The sequence below is a fragment of the Vipera ursinii genome (assembly GCF_947247035.1).
Source record: "Vipera ursinii genome assembly, chromosome: 2".
Classification (NCBI taxonomy): Eukaryota; Metazoa; Chordata; class Lepidosauria; order Squamata; family Viperidae; genus Vipera; species Vipera ursinii.
In genome coordinates, this window is record NC_139513.1 from 215,190,283 (window position 1) to 215,211,514 (window position 21,232).

The following is a 21,232-nucleotide window of genomic DNA, read 5'->3' on the forward strand; positions in this document are numbered from 1 at the left end:
TGCGCGCCTGGTTCATCGCACGCCGCCTCCGCGATTTGGAAAGAAGGGACCCCCACCCCACCCTACCCTTCCCTCGGCTCCGTTAAAAGTTCAGACTTCGGGAGACCGCCGCCGGCTTTTGCCGTACCGGCTAGCCCAGGGGTAGGCAACCTCGGCTCTTTTATGACTCATGGACTTCAACTCCCAGAATTCCTGAGTCAGCGTAGCTGACTCAGGAATTCTGGGAGTTGAAGTCCATGAGTCATAAAAGAGCCGTGGTTGCCTACCCCTGGGCTAGACGGAACGAGGAGGAAAAGAAGGGAGGGAAGGAGGAGGAGGAGGAGGAGGAGGGGACGAATCTCCAGCTCGCCTCAGCTCCGGGTCGGAATCGGCCGGAGCGGGGGCGGGAAAGGAAGGCGCGCGCGCGCGCGCGCGCTCGCTCGCGGCAAGCCCTCAGCTGAAGGAACAGAGAAGCGGAGCCCGGAGCCTCCACAGGTAAAAAGGGCGGTGTGCAAAAGCCGGTCCGCGCTCTTCTGGTCACTGGGATTTCTCCGCGCCCCGCGCGTGCGCACGGAGGTTCTAATAAGGTGAAGGGGGGGGGTTTCCTTCTATCTAGGCCAGGGGTCGGCAACCTCGGCTCTTTTATGACTCGTGGACTTCAACTCCCAGAATTCCTGAGCCAGCATAGCTGGCTCAGGAATTCTGGGAGTTGAAGTCCACGAGTCATAAAAGAGCCGAGGTTGCCGACCCCTGATCTAGGCTTTCTCCCCTTTTAGTCCCCTGCTCTGGTGTTTCCGGGGGGAGTGGGTTGCCTCTGCAATCTAAGATGGTCCGGAGGATCCCAACAGGGGCTTGGGGACGCCTGGGGTTGATTCCCTCGCGCGTTTTATGTCTGGAGAGGGCGTCCTCGACTTGCAACCGTTCGTTTAGTGGCCAAAGTTACGACCGCGCTGCAGAAAAGCGACTTTATCGCTGTCTTTCGCACTTATGACCCTTGGAGCATTCCCCACGGTCACGGGATCAAAATTCAGACGCTGGGCTACTGACTCCTATTTATGACGGTTGCAGCATCCGGGAGAGTCGTGCGATCGGCTTTTGCCACTTTCGGACAAGGAAAGTCACTGGGGAAGCCAAATTCATTTTAACAACCGTGTTGCTAATCCAGCAACTGGAGTGATTCACTTAACAGCTGGCAAGAAAGGTCATCAAGTGGGGCAAAATTCACTTAACAACGGCCTTGCTTAGCAACAGAAATGTTGGGCTCAACTGTGGGCATGTGTCAAGGACTACCTGTACTTTGGCATGCCTTCTGGCCCCAAGTGCTGAGCAGAGCTGATGGCCTGACTCCTTTAATCCCTCATTAGTTAACTTAGAGATTGGCTGGATGCCGATGGAGTAGTTGAGTAAAGGAGGATCTGCATTCAGTGATGTAACTTCTGTACCTGGGGAGAGATTTTTTTTTTCTTTTTCAAGAAGTCAGATGTCTTGGCCAGGATTGAATGATCCTTCAACCGCATTGATGTCTCCGTTTTCTGCACTAAAGGAGGCAGTTATCAATTTTTTTTTAAAAAAATCCATCTTTATTTCACCTTTATTATTGTGTAAATAATTCAAGGTGGTGAACATACCTAATACTCCTGCCTCCTCCTATTTTCTCACAACAACAACCTTGTGAGCTGGGTTGGGCTGAGAGTGAGTGACTGGCCCAAAGCCACTGACTTTACTGAAAGCATGCAAAAAGCAGTGGTGCCCAGCACTTTGCTGCTACCAAAGGAGAAATTTGCAAAGAAGCAATGCGGTCGCTTCCTCAATTGTAACATGCAAGTAAGTGTGAGCCCTGTAGCTATATATAGAAAGGCTTCTCTGGTTTAGAAACCGTGTCAGAATGCCAGAGCTGACACTAGGCTTGTGGTTAACTCAGTTCCTAATATCTATGGTGTGCCAAAACATCCGCTGGCTTAAAAAATGGAAGGAGTGGGCAACAGATATTTCACCATGCATGCGCCTTATATTCTTATGACCTGAAAAAGAAGGGAAGTGTAACCACTTGGTCTTATGATATAAAGATTGATTTTGGCCGCATCTAAAAACAGACTTTTGAAGGGTCCTTGGCTCTGTGCTTGGTTGCTTTCTTGCAGACATTTCCACTAGTCACTTGCACTGATGATGTTACCTAGTTTGGTAAGGAAATGTCTGCAAGAAAACAACCAAGCTTAGAGAGCACCCAGGGCCCCTTCACTTCAACCCTTTTTTATTGGCAGCCTGTTGGATTTTTGCTGTTGTTTGGCTTCAGCTGATGAAAACTGTGCCGATTCTTTCAGCTTGCTTAGTTTACAGTGGATTAAATGAGAGGACTTACCATTATCTGTTTTGAGTTTCTTATATTCTGTGGTCTGCCATACCACCACACACATATACACATACACATGAAAAAGCAAGAATAACAGAGATATTTTTACAAACAGGGAGAGCACATTATCAGAAAAATTTAAAAAAAGCTTTTATTCCCTAGTTCTGTAAAGCAAATAAAAAAAATAACAGTATGGTCATTCAAGCTTTTAAATGTTGTTTTCACTTCTTTTTTTGCTTTGGCTCAATTTGTAAGATGTTAGTGCGATACAGAAAATGCTTTGAGGAAAATAGCTATCAGGTAAGAAATGATTCCCTGCTATTAGGATTTTAAAGTCGGCTTTGGTATTTGAATTAGTATTTTTGTCTTTTCAGAAAAGAAAACAGAAAAACAATGAATACATATATATTCAGCTATTATTTATTTCAGTTTTGTGGACATTCATGGATATTTACCAATATGATCATCAGATTCCTTTCATTTGGGGAAGGTAGGCTCATGTCATGCATTTACCATTTTGCTAAAGCTTGCTAATAAATCAAGTATTAACTGATCTAACAGTGATATTGTTTTAGAAATTTGGACTTGAGAAGTATAAAACTCTTTTTCACACATATATAATGTGCGTGAGTTAAATTCCCTGCTCAGGCAAAAAAAAAAGTAAGAGAACAATTGTATTTATATTTTTCTTCAGAACAGAACTACAAAATCAGTCCAAATCTGTTTCCTGGTTGTTATTTCTCAAAATAACCACCAGGAAAGTGTGGTTTATTTGTTTTTAAATATCCACTTATCCCTCTGATGTTCGTCTCTTCATGCTTTTCTTTGAATTTATGAGAAAAATGGCTGTCAAAATGACAGCCTGACCAAGCAATTGAAGTCCTGCCCCTTTTAAAATTGTGCTTTATAATGTGTTGCACACATAGGGGTGAGGTGAAGTGCTCTGTCATGCCTGCCATTTTGAAATGACTGATGCCTTCGCTTATAGATAACCCTGGAGGAGAAGGTGTAGGCACTATGGGCCTAATCATTTCTTTAAGGCAGCGTTTCCTTCAGACCCTCATTTTCCACTTCCTGGTGTGGAACTGAGGACTGAAGGTGAATCACAAACGTTAGCCTAAATGCAAGTATAGTTTTGCTCCCAGTTGGGACTCACCTATTTTTTGCCCTTATGCATTCCTCCACAGTCTAAAATGATACATGAAGATGTGTGCTTGTGAATAAAACTAAACTATGAATAGAATGCTGGGCTTCTCTGCTGGAAAGCCGGTAGCTCAGGTTTGAGACCCAAGCGCCAAATGACGGGTGAGGTCCCGTCCTCGCCCCAGCTCCTGCCAGCCTAGCAGTTCGACACCAGGGAAATGCGAGTAGATAAATAAGTGCTGTGATTCCTTGCCAGCCAGTGGATCTGGCAGCCGAGTCTGAGGACTCAGAGGAGGAGGAGGAGGAGCCTGGAGTGACATTGGAGTCTGAGAAGGGCTCTGAGGAGCACCAAGACTCACAGTCAGACGAGGAGCCTGGCCCCTCTACTCACGCTCAGGCAGAGACACAGCTGTTTTGGGAGCCTGAGTTGGGCGACGACAAGGAACAGCTGGGGCCAATCCCAGAGGCACAGAGAAGAGAGGCGAGCAAGACAGAGGAAGGCAGTGGGGCAGCTCCAGAGGCAAAAGAAAAGTCATTAATAAGCCACGGCCTGGCTGGGCTATAAAAGGGGGAGGTATGGGAGGTGCTGTTTGCCTAAGGCAACCATTCACGCTGCAGCTTCATGTTTTTGTTGATTGTGTTGCTTGCCTCTGAAGTCTTGGACATTGAGTCAGGTATGTAAAAAATAAAAAGGGTTTTTTTTTCTTGCGGGTCCTGCCTGGTTCCATGAAGAGGGCTTCCTCCTTGTGAGTAAAGCAGTTGAGCAAGTACTCATGTAGGCTGGGACAGAACAGCAAATAGCTATTAGCCAATTCTCAAAACTCACTCCAGGTTTTGCTCTCCATATTAAGGTAGATAGATATAGGATGGATGGATGGATATAGGTAGGTAGGTAGACAGACAGGTAGACAGATACTGCTTATAATTTGCCATTATGATCTCAGTTTGAAAAAAAATGTTTATTAGAGAAATAGCTCACTGTGTGAATCAACCACCTGGTTAAGACAGTGCAATTGTTCCATTTGTATGAGTACAGTGTAGGTATTTTGTCTGTGTGTGTTTGATATTTTGGCCAATTTCAATTATCTAAACCTGAGCCCTTTTCTAAGCGATTCTGAATGGAAATAAGATTAAAAAAACAACAACAAATTGCCCCCATATTTTTACATGTTATTGACAACGAACAGTCTTAATTATGCAGGGATTCCTGGAAGGAAGTTCTTCTCTTACATGTGTTTTTTTTTTACTTTTCATTCCCTTGAATCCCCCAAGTCTCCTAATATCTTGTCCTTCTGTGTATATGGTGTTATTTTAGTAACATTATTATTTAATATGAGAACATCCAAGCAGGCTTGACATCTCCCAATTGCAGTCGACTTTTAGCAAGATTAACTTAGGGTTTTTTTCCCTTTAAAACTCAGTTTTCTGCATGTGCAGGCTTATGCAATTCTGAAGCAATTAGTATAGCTATTCCAGTAAAACTCAGACAATTAATCATCTAGGGACTTCTTTTTTTTAACCTTTTAATTCCTAACACATTGCATATGCCCAAACCATTTAGTTTAATCAACTAATCAAAGTTGATTAAGATTATTGGGAAAAGAGAGAGGTTGTAAGTAATTATAACTGACTGTTCACTTCCTGTATAATAGAAATGACATCAGCCCAATCCAGCTAAAGTAAATCATGACCAAGTTACATTATATGCACATTAATCAAATGGATTAAAGCCCCAGTGAAGAACAATTGGTGGGAGACCCAGGATCTGAAAACCCTATAGCATTTTAATTGCACTGGAAAAGCTTTGAGCTCATTTCTAGAACATGTGGAATTTATTATTCTGAGGAAAGCCTAACATTTTGCATCTGAAAATGCAGAGGAAATGATCACTCCATAATCAAGTATGGATACAGCAATAAATCAAGTACAGCAAAAGAGCTATATTGAATAATGATTTATTATTTCAATTGACCTTACATGAATATAGCCTACATAAAACTGAGCTAAGTTAGGAAGCACAGCAGCACAAATGTAACTACAGATTAACACAATGATTTGTTATCAAAGAAAGAAAAAAGAGGCAATAGAAGTATAGCCCTTTCTTTTGGAGAGGGGAATAATTCAAGTTAAAATTTCCTGGAAATTTAATTAATAAATTTGGTCATGAATTAATTTTCCAAACTGCCACCAAATTAAATGCCATGTATTCTATGGGCCCATGTTCCACAGACACGATTGCCACATTTCATCTATTCTCCTTTGAAAACCTTGTGGGGGGGAAAATTTGCACAGTATTCTCTGTGCCAAAACATAAGATAAATCATCCAAATCTTCAGAAATTATTATTTATGTATGTATAGGAAATCTTCAAAAATCTTTAATGCCAGTATTGGAAAATGTTCAAGTGTTAACTTCCTGTCAGTGGGAAGAGGGATGACTGTGACAAAGGGAGTGTCCTAAAAATTTAAACCAATGTTTCTTATTTTTCCTTTTGCATCTGTAGATTCTGTTGCAGATACTTTCCATTCTATTGGACTGGTGATGCGTATTTGCCAGCTAGCATCTATACTAGAGCTTCTGCATATTTGGTTTGGCATTGAGAAGGATCAGTTTTATCCAAGATTCTTACAGGTATGGGCAAATTATCATCATATTAAAGAAGATTAGGGCTTTGATATTTGGAATTTGGTCTCCTTTGGTTGTTTTTATTGTTCACTAAAATCCCACAGCAGATACGTGTGATGAACGGAACAAACCCAACTTGGAAAGTCAATCAAGCTCATACATGACTATTTATTCACCATATGACCCTTGCGAACCTATCTGTGTGCAGGTCCAAGGTTATCTAGTATCTGAAAGTTGCCTCTGACATGCAGTTTATGTTGCCTCTAACTCAGACATGTCAAACACAAGGCCCGGGGGCCGGATCCGGCCCGCAAAGTGGTTTCATGTGGCCCGCGAAGCCATCCTGGAAACAGTGAGGGAACGGCCCCCACTGCCTTGGCCCTGGCCCAGAGACCCTCCTTTTGCCAGAGACCCTTAGATCTGTCCCACTCCTGCCCAGGCCCCCATAGGCACCTTTGATGCGAACGATGTAGAGCTGGCCATGCCCACTCAGTAGGCCATATGCATTCTAGCCACGCCCACCCAATAGGCCACGCCCACCCTGGCCATACCCACCCGGCCCCTTGAGGGCAACCGCAATGCTGATGCGGCCCTCAATGAAATTGAGTTTGACACCCCTGCTCTAACTGAAGGAATTAGGAGGTATTGGCTCCCCCCCATTACTATGTAGGAAAAATAATTGAATTAATTTCAACCACTCTGTAAAAATAGTGAACTTATCTAGGACAAAAGCATCTAAGTACTAATTGTGTATGAATTTCAGTTTACAGACCTTCTCATTTAGTTTAGCTCCTGTCCTTGGATCAGGGAGGGGGACTCTTTTAATTTTTCCAGATGTTGCTGGAGTCTGGTTCCCATCGTACCTAAATACTGAATGAGCTAAGCTTACCACAGAATCATGCAGCCAGCTTTTTAGTGTTTCAGATCTTCGATGGAGATCCTCAATCATCCAGATCATGGTTGTCCCAAAGGTGCTTTTTCACAAGGCAACTGGACTTCCTTGTTTTTCTTTGAGGATGTTTTGCTTCTCATCTAAGAAGCTTCTTCAGCTCTCTCTTAGCCATCCAGGTCATGGTTGTCCCAAAGGTGCTTGTTCACAAGGCAACTCGACTTTCTAGTTTTTCTTTGAAAATGTTTTGCTTCTCATCCAAGCAGCTTCATGAAAAAAGCACCTTTGGATGTTTCAGAGCTTGTTCTTGCCAACCTTCAGTCTTTGTGCCAATAATACAGGTGGTCCTCGACTTACAACAGTTCACCTAGGGACTGTTCAGAGTTACAACTGCACTGAAAGAAGTGACGTATGACCGTTACAGCATCCCCATGGTCATATGGTTTACATTCAGATGTTGACAACTGACTCATATATATGATGGTTGCAGCATCCTGGGGTCATGTGATCCACTTTTGCAACCTTCTGACAAGCAAAATGAATGGGGAAGCCAGATTCACGTAATAAGCGTGTTATTAATTGGATAACTGCAGTGATACACTTAACAAAGCAAGAAAAGTGATAAAATGGGGCAAAAAGACGTTTGACAAATTTCTCATTTAGCAACACAAATGATGGGTTCAATTGTGGTCATAAGTTGAGGACTACCTGTATTTTGAATTATATAGTAAATGAAGATACAAGATTTGTACAAAGATTTTGGCCATTGCTGCAATAAGCCACTGGCTATTGTGTATACCTTCAAATTATCCTGAAAGTCCTGGCTAAATAACACGCTGCTTAATTACAGTGATCAAAAATTACCAGGAAGGAACACATAGCAGGATATCCATTCTCATAACCATTATCCAAGCAAAAATGAATGAAGAATAATGGATCTAACACTGTGAAATTATGGCTGTCTGCCTCTTCTGCCTTTTTCTGTCAGGTTGTCTGGAGGGTACAATTGCTTTTACTAGAGGTCCTAATTGACTAGCCATAGCTACATACAATTAAGTTAAGGGATACACATGGCCCTAGAGGCCATAGGTTGCCACCTCTGCCCCAATCAGTCAAACCAGCACTCAAAAAATGGCTGTTTTGCAAAACAATCTATTTTGAATCTCAAAAGACCCATGACAAAGAAAAGGGGCATAAGTCAAAGAACAGAATTTGGAATGATTTTTTTTTAGAAAAATAGGTTAACTAGTGGAAAAGAAAGGGAGAGATACAAATTGACTAGAATAAAGGTTTTGCATTCCTTTAATAGAATTTGGAAAAATGAATTTGTAGGACAAATAAGAAAGTTAGTATAATCAATATTCCACACAAGTGCCTAAGATAACAACATTTTAAAAGTAATTTTAGATTTGTTTTCTTTTTCTTTAGCATGAAGAATTCCTCCGTATTGTCAGCTTACATTTCAGCCTAGGCTTCTGATTATACCCTGAATGAAAAGATGCCCATAATAAACAAAAAGCTTAGTAAGAAACATAAGCTCAGACTGTCCTTACTCCCAAGTAGCACACATTGAATTCAGTGAGATGGACAACATAATCTTATGGATATCTACTCAGACTACAATAGAAAGATGCATTGTGGAATGACCTAGGGAATTGTAAATTTCAGTTTATTTACTTGGGAAACATAATTTTTGATCTTTATGAGATTTACTTTTAACATTTTTAGGACAGCCCTGTTAAATATTTTTCTCTGCATATATCCCCCACACAACCCCTTTTTACTAGAACTCATAGTAATAGAGAGCTTAGAAATGAAAATGAATTGGTTTTAGATCTGAATTCTGGATACCCTTTTAATGTGTTCATTGAAAAACATGAATAATAAAAGTGCACTGCTGGCAGTGGATCAGAATTTTGGAAGAAATCTTGATGAGAAATACTTCAATCAATCAAAAACTTTAGCAAATTTTATAAAAACTGCCACTACCATCGTCAATACATCATCTATAAACTAAATCTGCATCACTTTTTTTCCTCATTAAAACTGCACAAACCATGTTCTAGTACATGGATAGGCAAGGTAACGCTCACCATATTTTTTGAATTTCACTACCTATTAGCTCATGGCTATTCTGACAAATAGCAATTCATTATTACACTTGGAATTCAAAATATATGCAGGGCAGAAGTTGGCTATTCCTGGCATAATGTTTGGGCTCAGTCTATCAACTCCATCTTGCAAGTAGTATCATAATCATGTTTTCTTGCAACATTCCACTCTCAGCTATGCTGCTTGGCAGGTAGAATCCGATAGTGTTGCTGCGTGGATGAAGGGCATGGTTCATTGTGATTATTTTTCTAGTCCTTACCCACAGATCCAGGCTGTGTGGTCTTTTGTAAATGACAGATTTGGAAATTTTGTTAATATGTAGATTTCCTAAGTACGGTCTAAGACTTTTTGGTATGGCACGCACTGGCATTTATGGTTTACTTTATGCCATAATCTTTCAACTTTGATTTTGAGATCTTGTTACCTTGTGGTCTTCTCCAATTCTTTTATCTATTTTTCTACTCTACCGTGCCTTGGTATTGCCACATCAATTATTCACTTTCTTTTTTTTTTCCAACCAGAGTTAAATCTTGTATGTTATGAGCCAAGATCTTATCAGTACATATTAGAAATTTCACAATATTTTAACCCGCTCTTTTTTTTACTACTTTTTCAACTACATATTCTCACCAATGTTTTCATTATTGGCACATGATTGTTTTAACAGATGTTCCAGTGAATCATTTTGATGACTGCAATGTCATTGTTTACAATCAGTTTGTACAATTTTCTTGCATGAACCGAGTATATATGATCTGAATAGTATAACTATGATAACTTCTAATGGTCATCAAACAAGTGATCAGCAAGCAACGACTATAACACTGAACATTTTGTTCAGTAATTCAAGACAGGATACATCACATTTTCACTTTGTTTCTTCCCCACAAAAAATTTGTGGTGTTGATTAGACTGTTACATACTGACCCATCTACAGTAAAGTCTCTCTGTGATTTTTCATCACTTAAGCTGAACTGTAACCTGAATTCCTAGTTTCTGTCATCACTCCCCTTAAAAATGAGATCTTTGTAGGTTAATCAGATTAGAATTGTGTCTGGACATGACACACACTGAATAAATTGCATTTTTCATGGTGGTGGGGAGGCTAGAGGGGATAGTCTTTCTTGTTAGAACAGAACCTGAACAGAATTTCCTTACCAGGCTGGGATTGGAAACACACTATGTTTTTCTAATTGTTGTATTAACTGTATTTGCTGTTGCACTGAATAAGCCACAGAACAGCACCTCAGAAACCTGAATGTCTGTTTAGTAATTGGGGAATAGGGTATGCTGTAAAGGTAGAGGGAATTCAAGAACAATATTACAAATGAAAAAGAAGGCATCTGCGCATACATTTTATAAAATAGCGGCATGAGTTTTCAGTTTCTGACATCTGATTATAGCAAACAGGATACGGAATTTGGATTTCAGTCTGACTTTTCAAAAAATGAAAACCAACAAAATAATGAAATGAAAATGTGCAATTTAAAAAAACTATCTACAGGTAGTCATTGTTTACAACTGGGACCAGTAACTGGTCAAGTGAAGCTAACTGGGAAATCACGTGTCCTCGTGTTTTCCTTTTCTTCACTCCCCTGCCTTCATTCTAAGTAAAGTGGTTGCTAAGTGAAATATGGTGATTTTGTTGTCTTACTTCAGCTTTCCTTTGTTTTACAGACCTGTGAAGGTCATAAACGCAAAGGACTGGTTGAAGTTTCTTTTTCATCACCATCTTAACTGCAAACAGTTGCTAAACCATACAATTAGTAAACAAGGATTACATATATATGTGTAACTAAAGACCGGTGCTTCATCCCAGTATTAATCTGTAGCTAAATGTAATTCTGCTTTGCATAAACTAAGTAATCTTCGCATTCATATACTCAAGGTTCTGCAAACCTGCTACACATTTTTTTAACGGCAACTGCATTGTTTGGAAATTTAGCGAGCGGGCAAGCAGTACTACTTACTAATGGATAGTAATCTACTTTGCAAACTACAGTATTGTGTTTCCTAAGTTAAGACAGCAGAAGCCTTTAATGTCAAAATCAAAATACAGAATTTAGTGAAAAAGTGTATTTTTTTTAATTGTTTTAGTATTTAATGCATCGGGTGCTGCAGCTGTGTTTCTGATTAGACAAACATAGTTTAATTTAAGGTGGTATGTGAATGTAGCCTCAGTACTTATCAATATGTCAAACCCAGAAAATTAAGACGAGTAAAAAAACTTAATTAAGTGACTTATATCACATAACTATAGCCTGCCTTTACCAGAGTTGAAAATGGTCTCTCCTGCGGCCACTTTTATCACACTGAGAGTCCAAAGAGAACAAAAACTATTTTACTTTTTCCAGATCACAGAAAGAATTGTCATCTTATTTGTTGCCATAGCAAGTCAAGAAGAAGTTCAAGGGAAAGGCATTGTGTGTGTCCTATTTTTCCTTTGGAATTGCATCGATGTTATCAGGTGAGAATTTAATGCCACTCCTGTGGCAATGCAGCCAAGAAGTTTCCCTTATTTATCTTCCCTGTATGGAATTCACTGTGATTATCTGGGAGGCTTTCTCTGTAACATAGCTCAGAAGATAAAGATGTGCATTCTCTTAGCCATAAACATTCAACCTTTCTACCTGTAGATCATATATTCTCCTCTTTTATGGAACATTTATAAATAGAAAGCAATAACCAGAATATTAGAATCCAAGGTTTTGATAATATCACAGAATATCCAGAACATCAGGATTCTGCAAACACATTATTAATGTGTTTAGACTGTTAATTCCTGAGAGTTGAGGCAACACAAAGACATTGTGTGATTCAGTGGGTAAAAATGTTAGCAAACTAGTTCCTCGAGGTTCCTGCAATTCATTGGAGCAAATAAAAAAACAGAAGGTCAGTGCTGATTTAATGCTGATTTCTGTGAAACCTAGCAAACGTTAATAAAAGAGTTGATTCACCAAATCATCCTTCCCAAATCTCTTTTTACCTATTCAATTCAGTTGGGCAAGCTGGGGATGCTACAGATCCCATCTGCCAAGGAATGTCAGCTGGTGAGAACCAGGAGTTTTGCCTTCTCTGTTGTAGGTCCCAGCCCTCCCAGCCCCTTTGATATCGGGATGTGAAGGCAGGATTGTGAACCTGAGCCTGGGCCCCCGAATACATTAAGGGCTCTGTTTCTTGGTTCTATTAACATCCGTAGTAGCAGCTTTAAAAGGTAAAGGTAAAGGTTCCCCCGCACAGGCGTGCTAGTCATTTCCGACTCTAGGGGCCGGTGCTCATCTCCGTTTCAAAGCCGAAGAGCCAGCGCTTGTCCGAGGATGTCTCCGTGGTCATGTGGCCGGCATGACTAGACGCCAAAGGCGCACGGAACGCTGTCACCTTCCCACCGGAGTGGTCCCTATTTTTCTACTTGCATTTTTACGTGTTTTCGAACTGCTAGGTTGGCAGAAGCTGGGACGAGTAACAGGCGCTCACTCTGCTACGCGGCACTCGGGATTCGACCTGCCAAACTGCCGACCTTCTGATCGACAAGCTCAGCGTCCTAACCCACTGAGCCACCGCGTCCCTTTTTAGTAACAGCTTTATTTAGTGCCAAATAGATTTATTTTGTAGTGTTTTAATTGTCCTGATACGACACCCAGGATTACTTGTTCAGATAGGCGGTTATTAGAAATCAAACCCTCCCTTGTGACACCCCAACCCTTATCCTTCCACTCTATCCCCAACCCTATAAAAACCAATAAAATCTTTTTTTAAAAAAATAGCAAAAGAAAAAAAAGAAATCAAATAAATCAATCAATCCTCTTGGCCAGGATTCAGATACAGTCATTTGATCACTCCCAGTAGCCGTCTTCTGAGTTAGAAAAAGGACAGTTATAACACAACTGCAGGGAACCTGGGTCCTGAAGGCTGCGTGGCGATTCACCTGCCCCATAAGCAGCAAGTCCTAATCATAACGATGCCATCCGCATGGTTTATTTGATAACGTGGCACACATGCCGGAACTCCCGTCGCCCTGTTTTTCCTTCCAGATACACACACTGCATACTCTTGGAGAGAGGGATATACTTTCAAGGACTAGCTTGGCTCTATCATTCACTGTGGATTCCTTTCTATCCTCTCTTAGTTTTGGCTCAAGGTAAGTGGAGGAAGAGAGTGTACTTTCTGAAATTGCAATGCTACACAAGTAATCCTCACTTAGCGGCCTTAATTGGGACCAGAATTCCCATCGCTCAGCTGAGCGATCATCAGGTGACATATCATGTTGACCGCAGGGTGGTTCTGGCAGTGGTTGTTAGATGGGAACCATACTGTCATTACGTGAGGACCTCATGCTTCTCCTGCCCTGCTGTGCTTGCCTCTACTTCAACATCTCCCCCCCCACCGCCTATGCAGCCCATCTCTGCCCTTTTGAGCACTCTGCGCTCCAACTCTTCGCCATCTTTTTCCTCCTGTTGCGAATGATGCATTCCCAGCTGAGGCAGCTGCTGGCCCTTCGTGCAAGCTTGTGAAGTGTCAGCTGAGGGTGGCAGGAGTGGGTGATGATAGCGTGCAGGATGGGGGGGGGGCGGGGAGATGTGTGGGGTGAGTTAAAGCACATGCTGTGGTTTTTTGTAAATGTGGGTGGTCTGCCAGGGTGCTTTGATGACTGTAATTATGGGGACTGGTTGTAGCTACCCTTGAAATAGTTGTTAAACGAAGACTACCTGCATATACTTAATTAGGCATCAGTTTCATTGGATCATTCTTCTAAGTAGACACTTATAGGATTGTAGAATAGTATTTACAGAAAGATAAATATGATGGCTCTCCATAAGAAAAATATTTCCAGTAAGGAGTCACATGCTTTGCAAGGCAATTGAAAACTTTCCATCTTCAAATATCATTTAGCACTGTTTCAAAAGTTAGTAACTTTTTTTCCCCCTGTGATGCTACCTCTGGGAAAAATGATGTCTCTGAAAAAACATGGGATGTGGCTATATATATCATCACAGGAATAATCTTTCAAATCAGCTTCAGTTCTTTAAGGCAAAACAGAGGTGTCCAATCTTGGCAACTTTAAGACTTGTGAACTTCGACCCAGATCGTTGGGGGCAATTAAGCTGACTTTGTAATAATGCCACTTGGGGTGTGTGTGAAAGCCCTAATAAGCAGGCATATACATAGAATGAAGGCTACTGCTAAGCTTGTAAGCCGCCCTGAGTCTTCGGAGAAGGGCGGGATATAAATGGAATTAAAATAAATAAAATAAAATAAATAAATAAACTTCATAGTGGCTGGGAAATTCTGGGAGTTGGTCCACAAGTCTTAAAAGTTACCAAGGCTGGACACGCCTGGGCCAGAAGCAAGGACAACTTGTGCTCTTCCAGATGTACTGAACCACAGCTCCCAGCATCAGTAACTACTGACTATACCAGGGGTAGGTAACCTCGGCTCTTTTATGACTCATGGACTTCAACTCCCAGAATTCCTGAGTCAGCTGACTCAGGAATTCTGGGAGTTGAAGTCCATGAGTCATAAAAGAGCCGAGGTTGCCTACCCCTGGACTATATCATATAAGGCTGATGAAAATGGGGATCCAATCTAATCTGGAGATTATCCACTCCTGTTCTATAATAAAAACTTCTAATTGTGAATCTCTAGTCCTGGCTGAAGCTTGAGCCTAACCTACAGGGAGTGCAGAATTATTAGGCAAATGAGTATTTTGACCACATCATCCTCTTTATGCATGTTGTCTTACTCCAAGCTGTATAGGCTCGAAAGCCTACTACCAATTAAGCATATTAGGTGATGTGCATCTCTGTAATGAGAAGGGGTGTGGTCTAATGACATCAACACCCTGTATCAGGTGTGCATAATTATTAGGCAACTTCCTTTCCTTTGGCAAAATGGGTCAAAAGAAGGACTTGACAGGCTCAGAAAAGTCAAAAATAGTGAGATATCTTGCAGAGGGATGCAGCACTCTTAAAATTGGAAAGCTTCTGAAGCGTGATCATCGAACAATCAAGCGTTTCATTCAAAATAGTCAACAGGGTCGCAAGAAGCGTGTGGAGAAACCAAGGCGCAAAATAACTGCCCATGAACTGAGAAAAGTCAAGCGTGCAGCTGCCAAGATGCCACTTGCCACCAGTTTGGCCATATTTCAGAGCTGCAACATCACTGGAGTGCCCAAAAGCACAAGGTGTGCAATACTCAGAGACATGGCCAAGGTAAGAAAGGCTGAAAGACGACCACCACTGAACAAGACACACAAGCTGAAACGTCAAGACTGGGCCAAGAAATATCTCAAGACTGATTTTTCTAAGGTTTTATGGACTGATGAAATGAGAGTGAGTCTTGATGGGCCAGATGGATGGGCCCGTGGCTGGATTGGTAAAGGGCAGAGAGCTCCAGTCCGACTCAGACGCCAGCAAGGTGGAGGTGGAGTACTGGTTTGGGCTGGTATCATCAAAGATGAGCTTGTGGGGCCTTTTCGGGTTGAGGATGGAGTCAAGCTCAACTCCCAGTCCTACTGCCAGTTTCTGGAAGACACCTTCTTCAAGCAGTGGTACAGGAAGAAGTCTGCATCCTTCAAGAAAAACATGATTTTCATGCAGGACAATGCTCCATCACATGCGTCCAAGTACTCCACAGCGTGGCTGGCAAGAAAGGGTATAAAAGAAGGAAATCTAATGACATGGCCTCCTTGTTCACCTGATCTGAACCCCATTGAGAACCTGTGGTCCATCATCAAATGTGAGATTTACAAGGAGGGAAAACAGTACACCTCTCTGAACAGTGTCTGGGAGGCTGTGGTTGCTGCTGCACGCAATGTTGATGGTGAACAGATCAAAACACTGACAGAATCCATGGATGGCAGGCTTTTGAGTGTCCTTGCAAAGAAAGGTGGCTATATTGGTCACTGATTTGTTTTTGTTATGTTTTTGAATGTCAGAAATGTATATTTGTGAATGTTGAGATGTTATATTGGTTTCACTGGTAAAAATAAATAATTGAAATGGGTATATATTTGTTTTTTGTTAAGTTGCCTAATAATTATGCACAGTAATAGTCACCTGCACACACAGATATCCCCCTAAAATAGCTATAACTAAAAACAAACTAAAAACTACTTCCAAAAATATTCAGCTTTGATATTAATGAGTTTTTTGGGTTCATTGAGAACATGGTTGTTGTTCAATAATAAAATTAATCCTCAAAAATACAACTTGCCTAATAATTCTGCACTGCCTGTATATCCATATTAATCGAATGTATTGTGCAGATCAGAGACATTTTTGCGTATTTGGAATTTTTCACTTGGCTGTTTTTTCTTTTTTCCTCCCCCAGCATTTGCCATATATGAATCGTTGCCTCACTTTGAAACCTCAGGCACTTACTCCATCCGAATACTCTTCCCACTGGATCTAACTATTTACTTTCCCTATGTACTGAAAATGTACATGGCAATATTGTTTGGTGGTAAGTTCTTTTATGTCTTAGCAAATACACCAGAGGAGATTATCTGTAACGCATTGGCAGGATTGGGGATTAAACTCCTGTCCCTTACTTGGGGGAGCCTGATTGGTGTAGTAAGTTCTTTATTCACACAACCCTCCTCTCTCTCTCATTATAGCAGTACAGAGCAGGGGTAGGCAACCTTGGCTCTTTTATGACTGGTGGACTTCAACTCCCAGAATTCCTGAGCCAGCTGTGCTGGCTCAGGAATTCTGGGACTTGAAGTCCACCAGTCATAAAAGAGCCAAGGTTGCCTACCCCTGGTATAGAGTCTAGAGGAATTCATCACAGTTACATCAGATCCCTGGTCAAACTATATACTAATTCTGAAACAGCTATAAACAGATGGGTACTTCTGCCAACCTAGCAGTTCGAAAGCACGTAAGAATGCAAGTAGAAAAATAGGGACCACTACAGTGGGAAGGTAACAGCGTTCCGTGCGCCTTTGGCGTCTAGTCATGCCGGCCACATGACCACGGAGATGTCCTCGGACAAGCGCTGGCTCTTCGGCTTTGAAACGGAGATGAGCACTGGCCCCTAGAGTCGGAAGCGACTAGCACGCATGTGCGGGGGAAACTTTACCTTTACCTTTTTACAGTATAGTATTAAGGCAAAGCTCTCATCAGCCCGAGTATGTTTCCCACAGATAAAAGGTAAAGGTAAAGGTTCCCCCGCACATGCATGCTAGTCATTTCCGACTTGAGGGGCCAGTGCTCATCTCCGTTTCAAAGCCGAAGAGCCAGCGCTTGTCCGAGGACGTCTCCGTGGTCATGTGGCCGGCATGACTAGACGCCAAAGGCGCACGGAACGCTGTTACCTTCCCACCGGAGTGGTCGCTATTTTTCTACTTGCATTTTTACGTACTTTCGAACTGCTAGGTTGGCAGAAGCTGGGACGAGTAACAGGTGCTCGCTCTGTTACGCGGCACTCGGGATTCGACCCGCCAAACTGCCAACCTGATCGACAAGCTCAGCGTCCTAACCCACTGAGTCACAGATACAGAATCCCTATTTGTTTAAATAATTTAAATGACAATATATTGCTTAGTTGTCAGAAGTGCGCTACTCTGTCATTCTGCATGTCCAGCTATTTGGAGATATGTACACTTATACATGTACAGTTCAGAACACAATATTGCCCAACCTATCTGAATGGTCAAACAGAACGAGGGCAACCTTGTCCTGCTGTAATGCCGATTTTCCTTACTCCATTTCAAGCAATTTTGAGCCTAATTTCCTTCTTCATTTAGGCATTCCTAGTACAGTACAGGTTTTAGTTTCTCTGAAGATATTAAACAATAGGGAACAAGGAATCTTGAGGGACTAAGCAAAAGATTCCTGTGGCTACTGAATCAGAAAAATGTGCTAAATTAGTTTTAAAAGATAAATTGCTGTAGGTTAAATAAATAAATCCGATCACTTTAAAGTAAATAGATTTGAACAACGTGAAGGTCTGAGGATTTCAGAGACTATTATTTTATAAGACAGAGTAATGCTATTGTGTACTTTACGTTTCTTTTTTCTTTTTCTTTTTATGTTTCAAACATGCTGTGGTTTGGGTTTAGGTGCATATTTCATTGTTCAGTATCTTTATATGGAACGGAAGACTCATCTAGGAAGCAGCAACATCAAAGAGAAAAGAAGCTAACTCATGTTTTTGGTGGAAAATGACAAATTTCACCTCTTACGAAACAGCCTTTGCGACAATTACTAATATTTCAAGATCTAGTCATTTGGAGATTTCAAGTTAAAAAAGCACACTACACTTTCTTCGCAATTAGATCGTTGCTCACAGACTTTGCATACGGAGGCACACAAAGCAGAATGGAAAGAATTCCTTGATTGCTTAAACACACTTTCAGCAGCTTTCTCATTATATTCAGTGGAATGCAAAAGCTACTTGCTCTATTGCTGTTACAGTAATGAGAACATTACCTCATTTAAAAGCCAGGATGTATGTATGTATGTGTGTGTGTGTGTGTGTGTGTCTCTCCAACACACGTTTTGTCAGCTGGTGCCTTTGAAGAACTATTACGTGAAAACCAAACAGAACAATTTGATAGCAATAATCAACCTTTTTAAAAGTAGAATATATTGTAGGGCATTTTGTGTGCACCTGAAATTTTGATTATGTGTCTGATGATACGTTGCAAATCATAACATTGTCCACTCAGGTATAGGTAAAACAGGATGGGGCTTTCTATAACTCAGGAACCTTATTTATTCCCATGTCTGTATTTTGATATTCTAGAGCTTCTTAGGATCATGCCATTGAAATTTGATGACAAAAGGCTTATCAGCCATGTGATTTTAAATATGTTTTTAGGATTTTCAAAAATAAGCCTTTCAAAACCTTAAAACTCTTGATTCCTCGTATTCTTTCTCTCAATCAGCCGCATCCCTAAAATGCTGAGTTGAAAAATGATTTTTAAAATGGCGCTCACCCGTGTTAAAAGTATGTCTGAATGTGTTCCTTACGATTAGACTTTATATAATAGTAGCAGCATTTTTGAAAGTCCTCCAGACTTTAGCACGGATTGCCCCCTCCTTGTGACTCCTTCTTTTTAATCTACATTTTTCCTTGGGGAAATCCTCCCTTCCCTTATTCCATAGTTGTCTTTCATTTCAGAAATGCAATAACCAAAGATATTTGCAGGAAGAATAAAGTATGCTGAAATGAGTGGAGACTTTAGGAAGATGGAAACGTTGAAGTTCAAAACATTGGGGGATGGGTGGGGATAATAGGCTGAGAAACCTTGACATTAACCAGGTACAGAAACCAGATGTTTTTATATGCATGTTGTTGGATCAGATCCCAACATGCCTCCAACAAAGCTTCTGTAGCTCTCTTACTGGGAAATTTTCTTTTGATCTGAGGTTTAAATATAGATTAGGCAGCTGGGATCCTCTTCCACATCTTAAACACCTCCATAAGTGAACTTTCTTTTTCTTTTTTTAGTCTATGGCCTGATATCTTGGAGCAAATTTAAATGCTTAAGGCAAGAAAACCTATCATTTGGCCATACAAAGGCCTACTTCTGATTAAAATGACACTCCACAGTTTAAGCTAATTAAGTCCTAATTTGTATGCATCTCCCTTGGAAACATTTTTTTTCATAGAGAAAACCAGTGCCAAATAGGATCATTTCCATGTTGAAGGAACCCCTGGGGAAATACTATCTTGGCGGCCTAATTTCCCTGGTACCGATAGTGGTGGCAAGAATATCAATAAACAGTGGGTAGCTGCTTTGCGTCATCACACATTGTCTAAAAAAATAGAACACATTCAAAAGTTCAATTTTTCAAGGCAATATTTTTAATCTTACCACACTGAAGTTGTCAAACGCATTGCTGACCAACATTTATGAAATCTTACCTTGTTTAAACTTCCTTACTCAACTTACCCAACTCCTACTTTCTAATAGGAATCTCTCTCTTTTTTTTCTTTCTTTTTCTCTTTCTTTCTTTTCCTTTCATTCTTTCCTCTCTCTCTTTCTCTCATCAATAGAACAAATGGTACATATTCAAATAAGCAGGATTTTTAAGTATCTTTCCTCAGGAAAGATAACAACCTGTCTGTAACAGCAGCTCTTATTCCACAGCATAAAAGATTTATTTGCAAGACGCCTATCGCCAGCAGATAACAGTTTCTGTTTCTTCATGATCCCTACCAGCCATAAGCTTTTGTCCATACTGCTTTCTTCTTGAACTCTGGAAGGGATCGCAGGGACAACAAAGAAGCTGTTAAAAGAACACACACAATATCACCAATGGAAACAGAAACAAATATTCTACTGTTGCATGCCTGAAATGTTCTGAAAGTCAATGTCACAGGAAAAACTCTTGGATCAAATCAAAGGCCCATCAAGCTCAGCCTTCTTCCCACCACCAGCAAATTATGGAAAATCCACAAACAGGAACTGAACAGAAAGACACTTGTTCTTCACATCTAAAGGTAACTTTGTTGTTATTGTTGTTGTTAGTTGCGAAGTCGTGTCCGACCCATCGCGACCCTATAGACAATGTGTTCTGTACCAGCCTGCTACCGGCCCTGCAGAAAAGGCAGGGACAACCCCTTTACAAACGGCAAGAGGCTGGAATTAAGCCTGCCAAATTTATTAACATAAAACAGAGCAAAACAAGACACCAACCATGAAACAGGAGCTATGAAACAGGAACTAATCAAGCGGTTGCCTTCAGCAAACCAGCACTCCCACACATTCCCCTTTTATACAGTTCAGGGCATGGCTTCTCTCTGCCTCCTTCCGAGGTGCCCCATTGCCTTCCTCTGTTTACTCCTGATTGACTGCCTCCTGCGTCGGGCGTCCTTGAACAGGGCCAGCTGTGGATCATCTTCATCCACGCTGTCAGGCTCACACAGCTGGGCCTCCGTCGTGACCAGGTGGGAGGGGCCTGGCTGAGGGCTCTCATCAGCAAGATCTTCAACCCCCTCAGCAAGCTCTTCAACACCCCCCTCCTCTCAGTCATCCGACCCAACTGCCGAACCCACAGGCTGACCCTGAATCACAACACAATGTTCCTCCAGGCCTTCCTGTCCTCTACCATCTTCTGGAGTCCATTTAAGCTCATGCCTACTGCTTCAGTGACTCCATCCAGCCACCTCATTCTCTGTCGTCC

At 41.3% G+C, this 21,232-nt stretch overlaps 2 protein-coding genes across 2 annotated transcripts in view; one reads left to right on the forward strand and one right to left on the reverse strand.

Moving 5' to 3' along the window:
* The first annotated feature begins 326 nt into the window (after window positions 1-326).
* Window positions 327-18,379, forward strand: HACD4 (3-hydroxyacyl-CoA dehydratase 4). The gene is made up of 7 exons (XM_083352871.1): window positions 327-474; window positions 2,704-2,819; window positions 5,976-6,103; window positions 11,453-11,565; window positions 13,130-13,236; window positions 16,428-16,559; window positions 18,160-18,379. Exons 2-7 carry the CDS (start codon window positions 2,723-2,725, stop codon window positions 18,240-18,242), a joined length of 660 nt encoding a protein of 219 aa, XP_083208997.1. The 5' UTR covers window positions 327-474; window positions 2,704-2,722; the 3' UTR covers window positions 18,243-18,379.
* Window positions 18,380-20,101: 1,722 nt separating this feature from the next.
* The window catches only part of FOCAD (focadhesin), a 157,370-nt gene continuing 156,239 nt past the window's right edge, over window positions 20,102-21,232 (reverse strand). Inside the window, exon 44 of the mRNA XM_083352870.1 lies at window positions 20,102-20,335. Coding sequence (XP_083208996.1) covers window positions 20,262-20,335 — 74 coding nt within the window. The 3' untranslated portion in view covers window positions 20,102-20,261. The remainder of the gene's footprint in view (window positions 20,336-21,232) is intronic.